Source organism: Vanessa atalanta, chromosome 4, assembly GCF_905147765.1.
Source record: "Vanessa atalanta chromosome 4, ilVanAtal1.2, whole genome shotgun sequence".
Taxonomy (NCBI): domain Eukaryota; kingdom Metazoa; phylum Arthropoda; class Insecta; order Lepidoptera; family Nymphalidae; genus Vanessa; species Vanessa atalanta.
The window spans coordinates 9,867,603-9,890,804 of NC_061874.1; the positions used below are offsets into that span (position 1 = coordinate 9,867,603).

A 23,202-nucleotide genomic window follows, 5' to 3' on the forward strand; every position below is an offset into this window, starting at 1 on the left:
TTGCTTTACAGAATCCAAACTTGTTTCACTTAAAATAACCAGTAGATTTAGTCACGAGATTAACGTAATGTTCCATTCATTATACTGACTTTGAATTAAAATAATTACGCCATATTTGTAACGTTTTTCTCACAAATTTGTTTCTGTGATTATCATAAATCTTTAATTGATTTTTTTTTATTTTATTAATGTGATGATGATGTCAACTTATTCTGCCATCTAAATGGCTTGAAATTTTATTACTAATAGATTTAATCACGTTATAATTAAATATATTTATCGAATTCTTCAAACGTGCTTCGAATGTTTTTACTTAATAAACAATTTTAAATATGTTCGAAACTGTACAGGCGGAGCACGTGCTCTCTAACAATGAATAAGACCACTTTACTCCACGAAGTTTTTTTGTAAACATGTACTTACCACTCACAATAATTCATATTTGTTATATCGGTACACAAACGTCAAATATCACTCGTTTTCGAGTGTCGATACTAGTTATTACATTTACTTGAACAAAATTATATCACTTTCAAAAATATATAAAACAAAATAATTACTTTAAAAGTAAAATACTACAGGAACAGAACACTTAGAACATCTTTACATAAAAACCCAGGATTCGAATCCGAGATTTCTGCAATCATACAAGCTAGTCTGTAGGCGAACGGCAGTTCTCAAAAGATTTATTTACATTTTAATAAATACTTTCTGAAACTGATAAAACTGGTAATGATGTAGATAGTTGATAACAATGTTTTAAGTTTAGTTTGCGTTTTAGATTTAAGAAAACGAATATGATATAACTCCACTAGAAGATTCTCAGTTTAGCAAATGTAAAACTAAATAAATTTTAATTTTAGATTGTAAAACATTCTAGTTGCGGCATATCTATGCTATCTATCTCTTTTAAATTTATCCCAAATATAGGTATGTCAGACTACAAGTACCCTCTTGTACAAAAAATACTTTCGATCTTTTCCTTTATATATTTGCATGTACGGATATTTGTAGTACGTATAGTATTATAAATATATAAAATTCGGTGATGTGTACGTGTGTGCGACCGAAGCCATGCGATGAACGGAATGTATCGGCAGGTGTGTTCTAACCTAACGATGATGTTAACATTGACACGCCTTAGATAAAAGGAAAAAATATTCATTAATATAATATATCTCATAATTATTAATGTATAGCAATTTTTAACGTAAATTAGGGCTTTTAGTAAAATAATGATAAATTGTCGTAATCGTAATCTGAGAAAAAGTCTTAAATTACAAAAAATGTATCATTTTAAAGAATATTATAGCAATGAATTAATAAATACTTTGAACAATTATATAACTGTATGTATGCAATATTAGATAGTATTGTATAGTTACAGTTGGTACCTTGAATTTTGTGCTTAAATAAATAAACATATAGGTAGTATCCCCTTATGTTCATCGTGAGCAGATTTCGGGAACCACATGTCATTTCCTTTGGTACCATATGCGGGGTAGGGGCGGTTGAGACGATTTCAATACTCGCAAGAACACTTATACGCGTAGACACGAACGGGTGAATGCAAAAAATACGCCCGCACATTGCTTTGTACTAATTTGTTTCGGAGTAGTTTTATATGTGGATGTATAAGAATACTAGCGACACGTCTCGGTTTTGCTCGGATACTGTAACAATGTTTTTCTACTGAACTCTTTAAATAACTTATTTTTCTCGTAGTATTCTAATGATAAAATCAAATAAACTTTTGTGTAGTCAAGACGTTGTCAATAAGACACAGAGACAGAGTCTTTTGCCTTGGAGAGCATATCAAGTCCTACGCATGATCTTTTTCTGTTTGGTTTGGATTGTTGTCCTATCGAACTATGACTTATGAGAATGAAAGAATTGAAAGTGCATTGGTGTGAACACACCCTTGTTCATAATGTTTGTTACCGAGGCCGATTTCGGTCAAGAGATTACTGCTATTATTACTATTGGGTAATATAATGCAATGTGATGCCGTTGAACTTAAGTAGTTATGTATAAACAAGACAATAGAAATCACATGTCGCATAAATGCCAAAGAGTTATGCTACTGCTGAGCAGACATACACACGTTACATACCTAAGCAAGTTTGCCCTGGACCAATAAAATTACAAATTGATTTTTATTTAATTACTAAATTATGTATTCAATAACCAACACATCATTATGTTCATACATGTTCAACATAAACATAATCGTAATCAGAACAATAAACAATTAGAAGCACTATAAATAACAATAAATTAACTAATCATAACAACTCAAGGCATGATATCGGTATTCAAGGAATGCTCTGTGACTGACATAATCGTCGAATTTTCCATACATTGCAGTTAGCTCAACGTTAACCTTTGTCTTTTGTCAGTTAAGTTTAATAAGCTTGTTTCAAACTAAATTAACTTATTTTTTACTGAAGTTGAATAAAACTTTACCTCTTTTATATATATTATATATATATATATATAACTGGTTGCAACTGGTCAGCTATCAGTTTCTTGTCTACTTCTTCGCAGTTCTTAAGTAAACATTTATATGCTAACCTAACCTCTAATCTTTTGTTGTACCAGAAATCTATATTATACATAATAAAGTCTGTGGCAGCGCTATTCATGCGATTCATATCAACTTGTGTAGTTCGCAAAACAATAGCATTGTCAGTGAATGAGTATTATCGCATTTCGAAGCTAAATTATGAGTTTATACGAGGCAAGAAGCCGAGCTGTCTATCTAGTACTTCTCTCGCGACGAGAATAAACTTTGGTATTATTGTTTTACTATAGTTAAACGAGTAAAATTTCAATTTTTAAATCCATCTAATATGAATCCTCAATCTATGCCGAGTTCAAGACGATACATTCAAAAAATGTAATCATTATACTTGTAATGTTTTTTTTTTTTTTAAAGATAGATGTTGACATAAGCGTTAAGTGTAATAGTGAGAAGCGTACGAATTGATCCAGGACATGGCGAGGGCGCAGCACAACCGCGAACATTAGCATTCAGCAGCACGCGCACGCCGGAAGCCGCGCTCGGGAACATGGCTGGCCACTTACATCCAAGATGGCGGCGCACTTACAATGAATCAATAATTAACGATAAACGATTTCATATTTCCAATCCACCGCGCCTTATATACAAGATGTGATGTAACTTGGTCCAAACGTGGACCATTGCTTTCCGAATACGCAGTAGCTATCCTTGACTGTCCATACGGACCATCGCAACTCATCTTGCATCATTATTATTAAGGACCTGTTCGTTTTGATGGGAGGTCGTCGGAGGTACCTTTGTACGTGTAGGTAGCCTTTTTATGTTTGATTGTCTTGATTCTTTGAATCACCGGTAATCATTATTATTTTTAATCGTGATCGAATGTAACCTTTAATCGAAGTTTTGCATTTTAATATTTTTTTTTATACGTAGTAAAATGTAATTCTCTTACCTTTTTATTTATTATCTTAAAGATATATAATTTTTACATAGGTCATAAAATTCTCTATAGGATTGAAAAATATAGTGTAGGTACTTACTTTTTTAATACTCTCAGTAGTGCTATTTTGGATAAGGTCTACTAATAATTATCATTTTAAATAAAACAATTGTATATTTGCTTCTACCCTGTTTATTGTTCTAACATATTATATAACCGTCAGTTTTATTGTATTATTGTAAGCGAGCCAGTACACATAGGCAAATTGAATTAAAAATAATTATTATTAAGAAATACTATCATATAGTTCCTCGTAAAATTCTTGACTTCTCCAGTCAATCTTATAAAAATATGTCGCTTTCGCTTCTTTTTTATCAATCTTTTATATGATATATTGATTTTAACTACCTCGTTGGCATTAGCAAGCCTTCTAAGCTAGTTATTAGACGAGCTCAGAAGCTAAAAGTTCATTTTAAGCCGGCTAAAAGTTCGTATATTCTTCCAATTACTTCTCAGTTGCAGTCCAGAAATCAGCAGATGACTGCCACAACACGAATATAAATAAATCCGTTGGTCCTCTAAACTCTCCGATTGTATCGGATTTTAGAGGAAAATAACAGTAAGTATATATGTGTTTACGTATACGCTATAACTTTTTCGAATCCGTTGCGAATAGTCCGCCGTAACATGGCTGTGAACAAAAATACCGGAGGACATCATCGTTTTGATAATATGAAACTGTAGAAACCACGATAACATCCATAATACCAAAGATTTATTTATTTATTTATAATACAAAACTGTATACATATCATTACAGGACTTGTTTGTCCTAATTCGATATTACAGCACGTTTATTAACAATATTTAAAAAAAGTCTCTACGTTATATATGATATAATCCAAATGGCTATAGTTTTGAGTTCACTCAGGCTGCAATAGAACAAAGATATTTTGTTAATAATAGTAGTTTATTTTTACATTCAATACAAATAATCTATGCATGAAGGTTATCTGACGTTTAAACAGTATAGAAATAATCGCTATAACTATTTCGTATGAAAAAGATTTTGGGAAACTTCTAAAACTTGAGCCTTATACTAATAAACGAATAAACAGCACATTTATTTCCTTACTGAATACTAAGCTTATTGTTTTTTCAATCGTTACTGGAGTTCCTGCAAGCGGCGTTTCTGATTACTTTCTTATTAAGCTAAGACACCGGAGGTAATCGCAGATACCCATGCGCATCCAGTTTTTACAGGCACCCGCTAAACGCTTCAATGCGTCTCCCCATAGCTTGTCACGACGTCCACTACCTTCGACAACGAATCGTAAACATCAACTTTTTTGTAACCACGCTTTTTGCTGAACCTCATGTTCCGCACCAACGAGCCGAGATTTATTTTAACTTTTATCGTGGACATTGTTTTAAAACCTAGATTTGGATATGGTTTACATTTTTTGTCGAGCTTCCGGTCTTTATAAGACTTGTATAATTTTTATACTATTGTTTAAAACAAATGTACTTATTTTATAGAAGTATTTTATAGCAGCTATTTAATATTTTATGATTTTCAATATATATCTTTCTTTCTATAAAATGTAATTTCATCTGGGCTCACATTTTAATTAATAATGTCTAGAAATACGTTTGACTTTTGACGAATATTTTAACTGTAATGTTCTATTAAACTATCCCATCTATGTAACTATTATTTGGTCAAAAAACTTCGTCTTACAAGCAAGATAGTGACGTAGCGGTCGTGACGTTGGGGGGTCGCGGGAGGGGCGGAGGACGCTGACCCGCAGACGATGCGCGCGCGACGCACCCGCTATCCTTCCACATGATATTTTTTCCACTTTTTTGAGGGAACTTTTCGCTCGCATTAGTCTCTTATTCGATAACCGATTGCACGATTATTAAAAGTAAAAGTAAATTGACTAATTTAAAAATTAATGTTTAAAAATACTTTGTAAATTTAACGACCACGGGTACAAGTTTTTTTTAAAAGAAGACTAAATTAAAATAGTTATCTGGATTATTTAAAATACGAAATAAATGATTGCAGGGAATCATTTAAATAATTTTTATAGTTTATGTTTTACAATAACAAATATATACTGATTATATTTCTATTTAAATCTTTAAGATCACCTTTGGTTTGGTTTAAATAGCAATTTTAGCTCGTAATACAGTAGTCTCGTCAAAACTAGTTTTTGAATTATCTGAGACATGAAGTACATATAGCCTATTTTGGTGTGTCTGAACCCAGCCTCATAAAAATCCCAGCACTCAACTTTCTTGCAATTCACATTTCGTTGCTTCGATGTAATATTACTGTTATTATTAATGTTACTTACATTTATTGAAATCAAATTCAAATCAAATAAAATATAGAGTTTTGATTTTAATTACAAACGATTTTAAAATAATTGCCTTTTATGTCAAACGGATCCAAATTTAATCAAGTCATTTACATGTCAACGAAGAATTGGTATTAATTATTCATCACTAATTAGCTGTTTGGTGCGGAGCAGATCAGAGCAACTTCTGCCGGAAACAGGAAGAGAGCATCAACGTAGCTAAAAATATCACACATCATATCGCCCTAGTGACGCGAACATACCGTACGCTGGCATCAATACGGCTAAATTTGGAGTAAACAGTGGCAGAGTAGCACCCTGTTTATGTTCTACTACTGGTCAAAGGGCTCTTGTTAAAAAGGTCTTAAGGTTATTCCTCCACTCTGTCCCTCTTTTCAATATGTATACCAGAATTTACCTGGATTTCATCACACTATCTTCGGCCAAAGTCCAAGTGTTCAATACACTGAATCATGTTGGTACTTGAATAAATTCCTTTAACATTCTACAGTGCTACAATATTTTTTTCGTACACATCAGTGCTTAAATATGTACAATACCGTAGGGTCAATTATAATAATTTAGGTATAATAACGGACTACTAGGCTCAGACTATTTCAATTGTATTCAAATAAATCCATACTGACACGTAAACCACACGAACATAGAAATTAAGTAAGTATCACTAATAGTAAATAGTTTAATTAAATACATATACATTTGTAAATAAAATATTACTTCAGAAAATTGCTGGAATGTTATTTATATCAGTAAAGTTGATACTAATATGATTATAAGACATACCATTAGCTTTATCTAATACAAATGCGTACATATAATATGATTTTATGAACATGGTCATTAATGTATTTTCTTATTAATGCTTTACTCAGATCATAGCTATAAATCAACTTTACTGGTTTTCTATTAAAACGTTCTTGAAAACCATTCGAAACACTTAAGCGAAAAAAACATAATTTCGATAGTTTGTTTAAATTGTCTTCATTGCCGATAAGATAATCATATAAACGATTGACTGTAATAAATAATTGAAATACTCTTCGTTTACGAACTCCAAACACAATTTTACTATTTCTCTTCATCATCGTGCCTAAATAGTGTGGCGAAGCAATAAAAACTTGACCGAGTGTAATAGAGCGATCGGTCCGCGTATATGTACATACAGTTAGGCAGCTTATCGTTCTATTATAATGTGTAATAGGTAGTAACCGATAACATCGACCTTCCTATCGAAAAAAAGCGTTCAATATTTATCGGAATGTCATAATTATTATTTATTAGGCGGTCAGTATGGTTCAAATTACGATTCCTGGCAAGTACGCGGCTAGCACTCGCCGGTACATAATTATATAATTTCTATTATTTATATGCGGAGTCGGTGCGTGTGCCGTGCATCGAAACGACACGGCTTCCTTCGACGGCACTCTACGAAGAAATCCGACGACGGGTTCTCGCTAGAGAGGATGTAAGGCCCGCCACCAATGATTTAATTCACAAAAAGTTCCTGTCGTAAACGTCCGTAGCTTTTCCTGCAGGTGACGTTTCACCACGCTCCTCGCTTCCTCTATGGTAATATTGATAAACGTGTCAGCGTACTAATAAGATTCAGCATCGAGTCACGATTTATCGATACAACTGATAATTCTACTATTGTTCCAATCATTAAGATTATAACAAACTCAAGAACGAAGGTCTCGTAGTAAAAGGTGTAAGTATAAATTATTATTTAAAAAATCCAACGTTTTCAAATCAGCGTTGGTATAAATGCAGTTTAATTGGCCCTGTGTTAATTAAATTATTATTATTGCATGCACCCAGCACAACCTTTATTATAAAATGTATTAGTTACTAATATAAAGATTAAAGTCATTGAACTGCATTCAACAAACCCGAAACTCGATAATAATAATTAAAAGATCCATATAAAATAACTTATCACGTAACTCGGTTTCAACATTTTATGAGTGAAATACGGAGTGAGATCTTACTGAATTGCACTGTAAAGTATTAAAGTTGCATGACTTCCTTGTCGAAAAGCAGAGTAGCCTTTACGTATGCATGAAATATTTCTGAATGTATTTCGGCCACTGCATTCAATGTACTCGAGACACGCTTCTAACCAAACTGTTACTGAGAATTTTCCCAAGATTATTGGACCCATTAAAACCAACAGTTTGAGAACTACAGTTATGTACCTAAGGTATATGAGTTGCATTCGCCCTAAACATCTACTTACCATCCAATATTATACATATATACTCAAAACAATTATATAAATATTATTTTCTTAGCTGTGTTTATCTTTGTATTGTACCAATTATATGATTAAACGATACTCAACAGAATATGTTCTATAGTTGCATTTCATTGAGCAGCGCAACAAAAAAAAAAGCGCGATTTATTTGATAGGTATAACGCCATCTATCAAGTGTTGATATAAGCTTTCCTTACAAAATTTTAATGCTACCTAAAAAAATGGGTAAATTTAGTAGATACTTTATGAGATATGTATGTATGTATGTATATATGTATGTAGATAACTCTTTTAAGGAGTATTAATGCTGTGAGTGTTTGATTAATCCACCAAAGATGTACGTTAATCAATACCCATTTTATTACCATTATATTGTACAATAGATGAGGATAATATTAGAATGTCGGTGTGTATGAAAGTTTGTATCTATTAGGCTAAAATGACAATGAAAAAAAGCTTTTTATAAAAACCTCGTACCTTTATGCTTTTTTATGATATGTTCAAAAACACATTTTTATTGAATACAGATAATCGAAACACAAATTTTCATAACCCCACATTAAAAACTGTCTCTTATACGAAGCATCAAACCGCTCGATGACGATTTTACTAAAAACCCTGATGTAAGTACACTTCTTAAAAAAATCTATTGGCACACCTTGAGGGTACACAGACTCGTATGCTGTGACGACAAAGGGCATGACGTCTCTTATGCCGTTATTCTCTTTTTCATTTTGACTAAGTGGCATATGTAATAAATACTTTATAACATTAAGTGCGCAGGTAGTTGCTTAATGACTTTGAACTATTTAAATGAAGACAATGAGAGCTTAATATTAAAACGTATCATCGCGTATCAACAAAGGCCGCATGCTCTTGCTTGTCGGAGATGCCAATCAACTATAATACATTAACTGAGACATCTTATCAACCATCTCACAAGTGTCCAAAGGATGTAGCGTTTTGTCTCATTGAAGCTTACCGAGGTATAAACACATCCAGTAAAGTAATAAAGACCCTGCATTTAAGTCCATATAGCGTACAAGACCCAGCCTAAACATACATACAGGCAGAGAAAGAATCTCTCCAGGACCAAGGAAACGGCAACGAAGAAGGATCCACCATCCTCGCAATACATGAAACATAACGACTAGATTATGAGACATGTGCCACAAGAAACCTACATCTGTACGATAGCATATTCCATGCAGTATAATATCGCAACAAACAAAAATATTTTAACACTCGTGAAGAGAGGACCATGAAGAAGGTTCTGGATTAAAATCTAAAAATCGCGATCTATATTAGTGATAACCCGACCAGCTGAGGGATTTAGGATTTCACGATAACTAGTAACACTGAAGACTCCTTAAGACAAACTCTTTGTCATTAAATTGCAATCCAAAAATTTAGATTGTGATGCTACTTGGCAATACAAAAACAATCATTCAAACACATTAAAATAACATACATAAATTCAATTATATTTATCATATTATGACAGTAGCACAGGCAGCATGTCGGTGGGGACAGATAATAACATAAAAAAATATAATAGTTAAATCAATATGTAGTAAAGTCTTCATATCATTGCATGAAAATATATTGTGTCAAAAAAAAAAAAATAGGCGCCAGATAGGAGGTTCTATAACATTGAAAAAAAAGAAACAATACATAAAGAAAATGTTTTATTGAAACTGGTTTGACATTACACAGTATTTTACAACTGTTAACACAGTTTGAACGACCTTCTTTAAATATTAACTTAATTCTAATGTAAGTCTAAGCTCAGTTTGAATCATAAATTATTTGATAGTTATGGTAGACGATGAAGTATAACTATTTGTACAGTCAGCGTCATATATAAAGTAACAGTTAAGATTACCAAAAACATAGAAACATCCAAAGTGATCAATACTATTCAAACAACCAAAGTCGTCTAAATATTTAAAACCCTCATTTTACCCAAATATATCGGAGCAAGAACATCATTAAAAATACGTTCATTGAAATCGTCATCATAATTTTAATAACCAGTGGTTTCTATCCTATTATATGTAAGTATCCGAAAATATAGAGCACACCATGAAAATAAACCTTATCGTAATAGATTTTAAGTACATTTCACATATTTTCGACAGTAGAAATTTCGGTAAATTTAAATATAAGATCACTTTAGACGTCTTTGACGCTGACTGTATCTGTTTTGTGGCAGGAATGAGCGCGTTGCGTATTTCTACCAATCGCGTCGATCGCTCTCACACACTCTCAGACCTTAAATCTCCTTTATGTTCGACCACAAAATTACTTTCTGCATCTGCAACTGACACTTAACAGCAATACTTAGTACTGTTCTGTTCCGATTTGAAGGTTGAGTGACTCAGTGTTGTACTAATGAATGAAGAAGCATCTGCTCAACGGATGAGACCACGTTCAGAGACGTCCAGAAACGACCAGCTCTCCAAATGTCTGCGCTCGATAGAAACACTTAAGCTCTGTTATTATAGCATACATATTAAGTTAAGCCGGTGCAACAGTCATACAATAAAATTATATTTTAAAATTTGTTTGAAATAGTATTTAACATGTAAGGAAAATGCTATCTAAATATTATCTATCTTAAACATGAAGTGCGCATTATGCGTTTAAAATATTTGACTAGACTTGTAAAAATCATGACATTAGTATAGGAATTAATACTATTCAAATTGTGCATGATAAATGCATATATTGAAAACATACATCTACATAAAATAAATGCTTATCAATAAATAAAAATTGTTTATACATAAAACAGGCGCACACGCGACGTTGTTATGAGAATATCTCCATCGAAGAACTTAGTTTCAATCACAACATTCCCGCTGAAAAGAAAGGTGTGCCCATTACTAACTCAATTTATAAAAATATTGCAAGCAAATTACAAAAATTCAGTAATGTATTGAAAGTAAATTTTATATTAAACTTATAGGATTTAAAGATATTCTCCAGGCTAATTTCTGCTATGGTGGCCATTCTCAAAAGAGACCGGCAAACTCATGACATTTTAAAGTGTACAAGTATGTGCACAAATCAAGTGCACTTTCATAATACATTCCGAAATAAACCTACTAGCTTTGAATAGCCGGACAAGGGGTTTGAACCCAGGACCTCAAGATTAGGATCATGTTATATCCAACCTCTGTCAATGCTATATTGAAAAAAAAAAACCTGAAAGTTCAAATTTATTTCACTACCTGCTTACTGTTTTATATTAGATTGGTAATTGGTAACTATAGATGTGGCAGAATTCTATCTGACATGACTGGAGGTTTACTCATAATGTTTTTTTCTAAATTTTCAAGTGTATACTTTTTCACCTTTCAAATAACATCAAATATTTTCAATGTATTTTATGACATTGATTTTTTGTGTATAACAAAAATAATACAGGTGTCAAAAATTAATAAAAAAATATATGATTACAGTAACTGCTCATAACATAATTTCGACTGCTCATAACATAAATCAGGCAAAGTTTTTGTATTACTACAGAAAAAGGTGGGCAATAACAATTTGCGATTTTGCTGTTCTAGAATACTTAAAAAAAGGTTTGTCCAGCGAGAATCCATAAAAGAATCTGAAATTAAAAAAATTATACTCACTTAAGTACATTAGCAGGCATCATCTGAGACTCTGGAGCCGATTCTATGATAGATTGCCAGGTGTTGGTGGAATTAGGAATAACATATCCAAACTCGAAGAACCATTCCTCTAGACATCTACCTTTGAATAGTACTTTCTGAAACATAGTATAAAAAAATTCATTGTTATTTGTAAATTAACTGGATGACGAAGTAAATTTTAAATAGATGTGAGTACCATTTTTGATTTAGAATAAGTATTATAAATAATATAAACAAAAAAGATAATTGACAATCTGACAATTCTTGTATTTTTCAAGTTAAATTGTAATTCAATTATACAAACTATTGAAGACCACTATGACTTTTGGAGAATCTGACTATAAACAGTAACATACATACAATCAGTCAATCCTTAATACACCACCACATTTGGGTAAAACGGTGTACAATACATACTTTAGATTATGTTTACTATAGATTTACATGGTAAGATTTCTCACCTGTTCTAGTCGGAATTTGTCCATAGATTCTACAGAGCTGAAGTTCATCTCACGAGAGACTACTCTAGACTTGAGGATGCGTTTGGGTACTCGTGCCTCATGCTCAACATCAGGATTTGACATGTCTTCATTGTGCTGCCAGATTACTTTACCTATAATGGCACAAAATGTATTTTGAAGTCATAATTATTAGTATATTTATATTTATTTACAACAAAGTAATATATTATGTTTTATAAAAGTTAGTTAATGAGACTCAAAATATAGGAAAATTTAATATATATTTTTTTATTTATTGCTACCATTATGTTATAAAAAACTCACCTGTGTCTACATCTCGTAGATTCATATAATTTCTGTTCAATATATTGTTAAAAAAAATGTTGTTAACAATAAATAGAGTTTCATATATTACAAGTTGTTAATCAAAGTTCCTCTTCTTATTTTATTAACAGAAATAATGTGACAATGTCAATAGGTACAGAAACATAATTAGTTTAAATTATTTGATAACAAAACACAAGATATAGTTTTGAGAAAAAGAGAAAATACAACTCGATAAAACAACAGGCAACATCGTATCACCATATGGATACTAATATTATTTACGAATAATTTTCTTTAACAAAGAAAAAAGGATACATTTGGAAACCGCTGAGAATTGACTTCATTCGATCTTGTTCAGATTCTTCAAGAGGTAATAGCTCCGTCATTTTTTTAGATTGAAGAGGTCCTTGCTGTTTGTAATAAAGCTTTTAAATTTAAGTCTAGGTGGTGAAACGTATACAATGAATTAAAATCAAACACGTTCAAAAATGTCAGTCAAGAAACACACGTATAAAAACATAAAGTGTGGAATGTTATTTTCGATGTAAATTACAATTTTAAATATCACTATATTTTTTGCCTAATTTTGTGCAATTGCAAACAAAAAATGACATTTCATTTGACAATATATTTTATTTCATTGGGCAAATTGACATTTATATTGACATTTCAAGATAGACCGTTGTGTCTTGTGAAAGTTATTGTATGAGATATAAATAGGTATAGTTTGAACAAAAAAAAAAATTTTTTTTTATATATATATATCTATTTCTACATACAATTAAAAGTATCATTACTAATCCTTTTATGAACAAATTTAATTTTATTAAAAGTTAAATAATTGCAATTAAAAAATTAGTGCTCCATTTAACGCAGAATTGAATTTTAATATAAAAAACTTTGGTATAAAATCGTATGTTTGAAATAATTTAGTATTTACAATGAATTAAAAACCTTTATCAATATATTATTTTATTTATTAAACCCATTTTTTTGTTTTGAATTGTCTATTAATAAGTTTATAAAAAAAAAAATGTTTCTTTAAATATTTTTCTGATGCGTACAACTTCATGCAAATTCAAAATGGTAGATGACAGATTGTAGGATGAGAACAATCGGTGGTATTTTTTTGTGTACCTGCTTAATTTGTTTTGTAAAAACATTGCCTCGAAATTTGATCAAATAACTAATGTTATGTCCGGTGATTTTGAGTTAAAAATATTAGAAGGTTACAAGTTAATAAGAATACATAATCATTTATTTCTATGAACTCGAAAAGTGAAACTGACGAAGCTTCAAGGTAAATAAATTTGCCATTTTTTTATTTTCATAAGTCAAAATTAGTAAATTTTGGTTTTTATTTTAATTTTTTATATTAATCTCATCGTGTATTCATGAGTAATGATTATTGTTTTAATTTTTGCGTAATTGACACAAGTAATGATTCGAGGTTATGCATTACTTGCCAATTTTGATCTTTGTTGACGACTATTTATATTGCTATCTTGGAACTTTCCATTTTCATGTTTTTCAGGGGGAGCGAAGCGTCATCGTCAAACAATAGTTCAACCCCAAGTAATTCCAAGAACCAACCACCAGTAGGTTTATGCGCCGGATCAGGCTCAAACAATCCTCACATTATGAAACGAGCTGCTGCGAGACAATTAATTGAAAGATATTTTTATCAGTTGTTGGATGGCTGCGGCAATCCTAATTGTGACAACAAATATTGTGCTTCAAGTGGAGAGGTAGTGTTCATAGACTTACAAAGATACCATGACAGTAAAAGTTAATTTAATTAGTGACTTAATTTAATATAAAAATAATGATACTTTTTGATGATAAAAATAAAAATCAGGACACTTTTTTCGAATTATATAGAACAATATAAATTTAAATAAAAAAATAAAGAAGAACAATAATTGCAACTGAAGTTGAAATAAAAATAATAAATTAATTTCAGTATAACACAAAAGATTATCACTATTATAAAGGAATTCATACAACTGAGCCTAGAAGGTCCAGTGGATTCAATTGATGAAGATCAAGGTTTTAAAACCATCATTACCTCTGCTAAGATTTCAAGTGCTGAACTCGTGTTTATAGTATATATATATAATTCATGTTACATTGGGATAACTTCTACACTTATTTAACATCAGAGGTTGTGGAAAATTAATTTGATTTTGATTTTTTATTTAAGGTTTCATAAATGTTAAACTTATGTCTGTAAAAGTTTTTACCTATCTCTTTTATTCTATTAGGCAAGAAATTTGACACCAAATGAAGCGGCAGCAGAGGCAATCAAACTATTCTATAAAGAGGCTCGTCTTTGTGACACCTTACCTAACAAAGTTCCAAGGACTGAAGCAAGTACTTGTGATTCCAGTGCTAGGTAAATTGAATACTTCATAATTATAATTCATAATCATTATAAAGAAAAAATTAAGTTTTATTTATGGTTAAGTAGATTTAAAATGTATCTTTAACCTTTGTTATCTGTAAAATTCTATAAACTTTATCCAAAGAACCAAAGTAATGCCTTAAATATTTCAGTGCAACTTGTACAAATTCTAACGTAAAAGGCAAATCAAGTGTAGAGAGTAAACAATCAGATTCAGCATCGTGCAGTGTATCACCGACAGACAACAAGAAAGATAAACCTGAAACTAGTCATAATTTAACCCACGAAGAAAAAGAAAATGTAATTTATGATAGTAAGTTAAATTATTTTTATTGTTTTAAAGGCAGTTCACAGGATAAATAATCTGTCATAGAAAGGCAAATTAACACAAAATCTTGCCTTTACCAAAATATTTACTAGGTTTTAGGTAATAATTGTTATGAATCTTAAGGAAGACAGAAAGTAATCAATCATACAAAATATGTAATGAACTAAGAAATCTATAAATGTAGAAATCACAGTGGTTTTAATATCTCTTCAATCTATAGGAGATCTCCAATGGCAGGAGAAAAAATAAACAACTTTAACCTTGAATTAACATGATATTTGAATTTAATTTGTATGAACAAGAAAGTAACATGACTAGAAAATTTTATATGCAAACTTATTATGATATTGGATATTTCAAATTTGAATTTTTGTAGTTAGGTGATCAAGTCTTACTGTTGTATAAGTATAATTAAGATGGGATTAACAACCATTTACCCATTGCTACTAAATTACTAACAGCTGATAATATATGCTATTAAGCTTAAAAATATTAATAACATATAAACACAATTCTTTTTAATGAACTATTAGTTAATGTCTTAGTGGTAATTAATTAATTATACATCCAAATAATTGTACAATTCATTCAAATATTTCATTTCAAATAGAAAGTTTTAATGATGAACATGTCTAGTATCATTGAGGCTAATTTTGCATTAAAAAAACAGTTGTTGATTCATGCATTAGACAAATTGCTTCTGTCATTGCTTCTAGATGGTTCAATGTTAACTGAAGAACGTATATATGAGTTATGTGATGAGTGTCTTCAGACGAAAAATCCAGAGCCCTTAATTAGAGCACTAGGTGAAGCGTTCACACAGCCCACGATACTATCAAAATGTTTTCAAAGAAAAATAATTGAAAGGGACAGTGGCAATAAAGGAGAGAAAAAATCAGGTAAATATATTATTAATAAATTATTTATTTTTTAAATCTTTTAATTTAACAAATACTTTAGAGAGAACAATTATTATTTTTCATTACTCTTTTTATAGTGATAGTTATTAGTATTTAATGTATGATGACTATTACAAAAATCATTATTTACAAAAAAATATGTCAGTTACTTATGCAGTAATTTACATTTTTTTGATCATATATATATATATATTTATATTGTAAAATATGTTGTAGATAAAGAATCAGAGGCAATGTGTTCTTCAAGCGATCCAGATAAAGATGTGGACAGTGTTATGGGACCGGGCTTAGATGTAGCTTCGTGTCAGAGAGCCTTGCAGTACCTTACCAAAGTAAGTCCCAATACATATATGTTATTTAAGTTTAAAAAAACTTTCAATGTTCGACAATATTGCTCACTTTAACTCAGGGATGTCATGGAGCTCCATAACTGTAACTAAAACTGATAAAAAAAATATTTATTATGATTTTGTTTTTGCTTAGTGTTATACTTGAAGAAAAGGGCTAATTGTATTTCAAAGTTGTTTGTTATTTTTTTTTTCAAAATAATACCCAATGCCAAATGGTAGCCTACAAATGAAGTCAAATTCTTCATTAATTTTGCAGTAATATTTCCTTTTACAATTTCTACATAATGTAATATACGTAACTATCTGAAAAAAAGCAGTTAATACGAAATAATTTCGTTTTCGTATCTATATCCAGATCCAAAATAACATATCCATAACATCCCTGCTATAAAACATGTACATTATATGTCAAACATAGTACATACATTTTTTCCCAGTACATCAAGATTTTTTATTATACTCCAGTGACAGACCACTTTTCATTACTTATTTGTATTTTTAATTCATCTTGTACTCAGTGGTTAAGGAACACTGTTATCTGACAATATGATGGAGCAAATATAAACATACATTCAATAAAGTAAAAAATACATATGATTTAACTTATTTTTTTATAATGATAATATCCAATAGTTTATATAAAATTTTGAATAAATAGGTGCCATCGGAATACTATAGTTCAGCATTTGTGATAGCGCTCACAACACTGGCAGAGAATATAGAAATAGATCTGCGGATAACAAAGAATTTGAGTATGGATGATATAGTCTACTGTTTCGTCATAGCCTTCGAGGTACCAGACCTTGGCTGCAGTGATTACTTGGAGATTGCATTGCCAGCAATGTGCCATGCCGCTCAGCATTTGTCTGTCAAAGGTATTTCATACCTTAATTAGATTTTGTGTAAAAAAATAAATTTAAATAGCTGTTGATAATTCACAAGCCATGCATATAATTACACATATAATCCTAATATCAGTTTTTCCTACAATGAATCTTATTCTATAAAAAATAGTCTAATTACTTTTTAAATTCAACTAACTATATAAAAAAAACTAAATCATATGTATCTGGAAAAGTATTACAGATAAACAATATATCTATATTATTTCTCTAGATAATATATAATTAATGCCCATTTTTTAAATTATATTATTGGTCATTATTTGAATGGTACATATTTTTAATATTGAACATTTTATATTTAATGTAAATAATTTAGGATATAATGAATATGTTTGGTGATGTTTCAGCTCAAGCTAAACTAGCGCGCCTGTGGGGACAACACTGCAAAGAAAGCCTCCGACACATATTAGAAACCATCCAACAGCTCATCACACTCAGAGTTATATCAACAAACTATTCTAGAACCTTTCAAGTTCAAGATGACGATAGTGTGACTATGGCCACGAAACTTATGAAGGTAGTTTTTACTATTTTCCTCTTTGTATTGCAAACCTCCTTTGATGACACATAACATTTTATAGTTACACCATGCTTTGTTCTTTTGAATCACATGAAAGAAAGAAATCAATGTGTGTTCACCTGCCTTCCAACAATAATTATTATATGTGTAAAATATATTTACACATTTTTAACAAGTAAAATAACATAAAAATAAAATTTTATTTATTATAAAAAAAAACATAATGTTTCAGATAGTGTACTATGCCAATATGTTAGCGGGTGTGATGGAACCAAGCTCGCTACGAGAGGAGCCAGTTGTTATAGCCAGTCAGTTAGACCCTTTAGGCGATGCTTTAGATCACTTATATCCTTTGTCATCAATCAAGAGCTTTAAAGAGGCACAGCAAGAAGATCCTTTAGGTAAGCAATGATTATTATATCCTCCTCTACAATTTCCTTTATTGCCTTACTCTTATAATTCAATGGTATGACAAGCTCTCAACGAAAAATACAAGCTTTTTAATAGTCTGACGATAAATCATTATCTATAAATTATTTTAAACAAATATATTGGTTAATAATAATTTCATTTTTTTTTTCAGCTATCGAATTAGATGTAAATGTATTAGACGTTAGGAAACCTTATTTGCCATTTGAGGAGTTTTATAATGAACCTCTTAGTGATACTATAGAAATGGATATAGATTTAGCTAATTGTAAAACTGAAGTAGCAAATGGTAAGTTTAATTTTTTAAATTGTATTAATATAATTGTTAATTTAAATTAAAAAATATATATCAAATGAAGGACTAACATTATATGGCGATTGATCGGTCCGATGGTTAATGCAAATGATTTTCGGATATTTTTTTTAAGCAATATTTCCACTAGGGCTGTCGTGTTTGAAGCGTTTAACGATTTAAGTACTTCTTTCATTTTTAACCGACTGTACTCTGCTTAATTGGCGTTAATAATTCATCTCATGTTCGAGTGAAGGAAAACATCATGAGGAAACCTGCACGGGTCTAATTTCAATGAAACTCTGCCACGTTTGAGTCCACCAACCCGTGTTGGAGTCACCTGGAGTGGTAGAATAAGCTCCAAACCTTCTCAAAGGTAGAGGACGTCCAGTAGTGGGAGATTCATAGGCTGTAACTTTACTGTATTGTATACCCCGTCGCCGTACCCGCGCGCCTGTAACGACGAGACTCGCCGGCAGGCCGCAAGTTCTCGTTCCTGAAGTACCCGTTCGTGCTGACGGCGGCCACCAAGTCGCTGGGCCTGTACTACGAGAACCGCATCCGCATGTTCTCGGAGCGGCGCGTGTCGCTGCTGCACGCCGTGGTGGGCGCCGCCCCCCCCATGCCCTTCCTGCGCCTCAAGGTGCGCCGCTCGCACCTCATCGACGACGCACTCGTCGAGGTACGCACACTTCTACCGTTATCATTATTATCACTGAGTAATGAGTATATATACTCACTCAACGTGGGGTCGACAACTCGGGGCAATTCGCTGTCGGGAGCCGTTAGCAGACATGTTGTAGGTGTAAAGTATAAGTTCGGTCTCGTAGCGCAGTTGTTTAATCACGAATCGCGAAGATACCAATTAACCAAGCCGATTAAAATAGATGGAAACGCAGTAAGTTCGATACAGGAAGACGACCGTTCGCCCCGGAGTTCTTTTCCAAAGTGAAGTACACGACCACGTTCCCAATCATGAGTCGGGTTGGCACTTCCCGTATTGACCTCACTCAAGTGTACTACTTGAAGTTTCCGATAATGGTAATTTTGATGATTGATGGTATTTTCTATCTATATCTTTGATTCTGTGACGTATATTATACAATAATGTACCTGGAACTGCGGCTTTTACCACGCTTCTTTTATAAAACATTACGTATATCACAAAAACCGTTATCTGTAATTGATTTACCCCTTCGAGTGTTAAAATAAAAAAGTAGCCTTTGTCCTTCCCCGGGACTCAAACTACCACTGTACAAATTATGTCACATTCGTCAGCTCGAGATGATAGCGATGGAGCGAGCGCTGGACCTGAAGAAGCAGCTGGTGGTAGAGTTCGAGGGCGAGCAGGGAGTGGACGAGGGCGGCGTCAGCAAGGAGTTTTTCCAACTTGTCGTGGAACAGATCTTCAACGCGGACTACGGCATGTTCACACACAGGGCTGACTCACAGACGGTCTGGTGAGAACCTGAACAAGTACATGGCTATTTGTCACCTACTCTTCAAATTGTTTTTTTCTGGAGTAGTGATTTTTCGAACTGGTATTACCCTGATTGTAATGTTCCAATATTAAAAGTCAAAAGTCTGGAGAGCAATTAATATATATAAAAGAAAACATCACAATTTTTTTATGTTCCAAATTTGAAACATCTTTAAAATAACAAAGTTTACATTGCCTTTTTTATTTTGTATCACATGCTATAATCTATTTAATTAATTCCAGGTTTAACCCCACATCATTTGAAACAGAGGCTCAGTTCACACTAATCGGAATAGTATTAGGACTCGCAATATATAACAATATTATATTAGCTGTTAATTTCCCCATGGTCGTGTACAGAAAATTAATGGGCAGGAAAGGATCCTTCGAAGACTTGGCTGACTGGAATTTGGTAATATACCTTCCACATTCCTGTAGTTTAAATAAACTTTTTTCGAAAAAAAAAAATAACTTTCGGCAAATTGGCTAATGTAATTAATTTTTTCTATTATTTTTTATGTTATAATGTACACTTAACTTTTGACTACAATTGACGTTAATTTAAAATAATTATTTTATTTAATAAAATTCAGTTTAATAATGAATTTAATAAATAGATATATAAAAGAAATATGATTAAGGATTATCTCATATAAACTGAATATTTGTTCATTCTATATTTTAATAAAAGTGAAGCTTGCGCGTGTACACATAGTATTTTCACATAGCCAATGTAAAAAATAGTCAGTATAAAAATATATAATGGTCAACGCATGCCGGCTGTTAGCTAGTAATAAATTTCGATAATTAACTAAACAAAGCAAGAGGCCGTAGGTAGGTAGTACGTTCTTGGAATGGAAAATAGCAGAGGCATTTCTAGTATTTTTATGTTTGTGTATTTTTTTGTTTCAGACCTTATATAACGGCTTAAAAGACATGTTAAATTACACGGGTAGTGATTTAGAAGAAGTGTACTATCAGACATTTAGGATATGCTATACAGATGTATTCGGCAGTAATATATTTCATGATCTGAAAGAGAATGGCGATGATATATTTGTTACACAAGATAATAAACAGGTGAGGTCTAGTGTGAGCTATATTATTAGCTTTGTATAAATACCACTTTTAACTAAATACATCTTATGTTATTTCTTAACATTTCTGGTTGAGTGAAAACGGTGTAATAATATTATCAAAATGAAACTCTGTGTAACAAAGGTCTTTCCTTTGCTATACAGTTTCATTCATTTTAAATGCATGTTATTGCAAATTATTTTCAAGTCTAATGTAAAATTTTCCGATTCGTAGCATAAACTTCAATCTTAGCAATTTCAATAAAAATAAACTAACTTTAATCATATGAGCCGAGATGGCCCAGTGGTTAGAACGCGTGCATCTTAACCGATGATTTCGGGTTCAAACCCAGGCAGGCACCACTGAAATTTCATGTGCTTGATTTGTGTTTATAATTCATCTCGTGCTCGGCGGTGAAGGAAAACATCGTGATGAAACCTGCATGTGTCTAATTTCAACGAAATTCTGCCACATGTGTATTCCGCCAACCCGCATTGGAGCAGCGTGGTGGAATATGCTCCAAACCTTCTCCTCAAAAGGAGAGGAGGCCTTTATCCCAGCAGTGGGACATTTACGGGCTGCTAATGTAATGTAATGTAATCATTGAATACACAAATGAAAAATTACTTCGAAGAAGTACAGGGGTAAAACTGTAAAACAACTTTAAAATACTTCATGCAACACTAATTGCTTAGTATCACTAATATGCGTGTAATTACATATTATAGTTATATTTTTTTAAATTCATATCAACAGTTTCTAATAAATCCATTAATATTTTTAGGAATTCGTAGAACTATACGCAGATTTTTTACTAAACAAGTCAGTGGAGACACAGTTCAAGGCGTTCAGACGGGGCTTCGCCATGGTGACCGACGAGAGCCAGCTCGGGACGTTGTTCCGGCCGGAGGAGGTCGAGATGCTGGTGTGCGGCAGCAAGGTGCTTGTCGTTCTATCTAACACCTACACTTACGTTTTGAGTAACAAGATATAATGTACCAGACTTACTGGCACATTATATCTTAGTTTCCCCGTTTGTTAAATATTTCTAATGTCTATGGGCTACCACTTACTGTCAGGTGGTCCTTTTAAACGTCTGTCATAATTATTTATAATGTACTTAGTGAAATTATGTTGCGTAATAATAGAGTTTTATTCAAATCCATGTAGTGGATTCTGCGTGAAACATAACCACTGCGTTTTGGAGTAGGCTAATGATTTAACTATGGCAATGTTATACCCATGAACATTTATGAATTTCAATAATATTGCCAAGTGATAAGAACGATATTATGTATGTATAAATTATAATTAATAAACATATAACTGGGAACATTCTAGTACACAACTAATACGTTACTTTAACGTCACTGAGTTTAGCTACTTTACTAATTTACATTCATTTAATATTTTCTCTATATTAATTTGATTTAATATTTTCTCTTTATTGCAGAATTTCGACTTCAATGAATTAGAAAAATCGACGGAATACGACGGTGGTTACACGCCCGATTCACAGACCATAAAAGATTTCTGGAGCATCGTTCACAGTTTGTCATTAGAAGACAAGCGAAAGCTGCTACAGTTTACCACGGGCTCCGACAGAGTGCCTGTGGGCGGCTTGAGTCACTTGAAACTAGTTATAGCCAGAAACGGACCCGACTGCGACCGGTTACCGGCGGCTCACACCTGTTTTAACGTTCTTCTGCTACCCGAATACGACAGCAAAGAGAAATTACAAGACAGACTGATGAAAGCGATTAGTTACTCCAAAGGCTTCGGTTTACTTTAAACTTTCGCTTAAGCCCTGAACAAAACAGTAAATGCCTATTGTTGTAATGCCACTTTTTGGCAGATCTGTATCATTAATGAATAAAGTTTGTTTTATTTATACAGATATTATTGTTTGATTTTGAAATTAAACATATTTTTTTGATGT

At 32.0% G+C, this 23,202-nt stretch overlaps 2 protein-coding genes across 2 annotated transcripts; one reads left to right on the forward strand and one right to left on the reverse strand.

The window, feature by feature from the left end:
* Positions 1–9,778: 9,778 nt before the first annotated feature.
* LOC125077629 (retinal rod rhodopsin-sensitive cGMP 3',5'-cyclic phosphodiesterase subunit delta) lies at positions 9,779–13,176 on the reverse strand. Its single transcript, XM_047689610.1, has 5 exons — positions 12,874–13,176; positions 12,556–12,587; positions 12,232–12,383; positions 11,750–11,886; positions 9,779–10,969 (listed from the first exon to the last, which is right to left on the reverse strand). The coding sequence occupies exons 1-5, from the start codon at positions 12,942–12,944 to the stop codon at positions 10,888–10,890; spliced, it is 474 nt and encodes a 157-aa protein (XP_047545566.1). The 5' UTR covers positions 12,945–13,176; the 3' UTR covers positions 9,779–10,887.
* Positions 13,177–13,656: 480 nt separating this feature from the next.
* Positions 13,657–23,151, forward strand: LOC125077697 (ubiquitin-protein ligase E3A). The gene is made up of 16 exons (XM_047689701.1): positions 13,657–13,858; positions 14,093–14,306; positions 14,823–14,953; positions 15,115–15,275; positions 16,007–16,189; positions 16,427–16,542; positions 17,219–17,435; positions 17,813–17,982; positions 18,218–18,386; positions 18,569–18,703; positions 19,186–19,388; positions 19,985–20,166; positions 20,430–20,598; positions 21,099–21,266; positions 22,048–22,203; positions 22,717–23,151. The coding sequence occupies exons 1-16, from the start codon at positions 13,824–13,826 to the stop codon at positions 23,053–23,055; spliced, it is 2,748 nt and encodes a 915-aa protein (XP_047545657.1). The 5' UTR covers positions 13,657–13,823; the 3' UTR covers positions 23,056–23,151.
* The last annotated feature ends 51 nt before the right edge of the window (positions 23,152–23,202 follow it).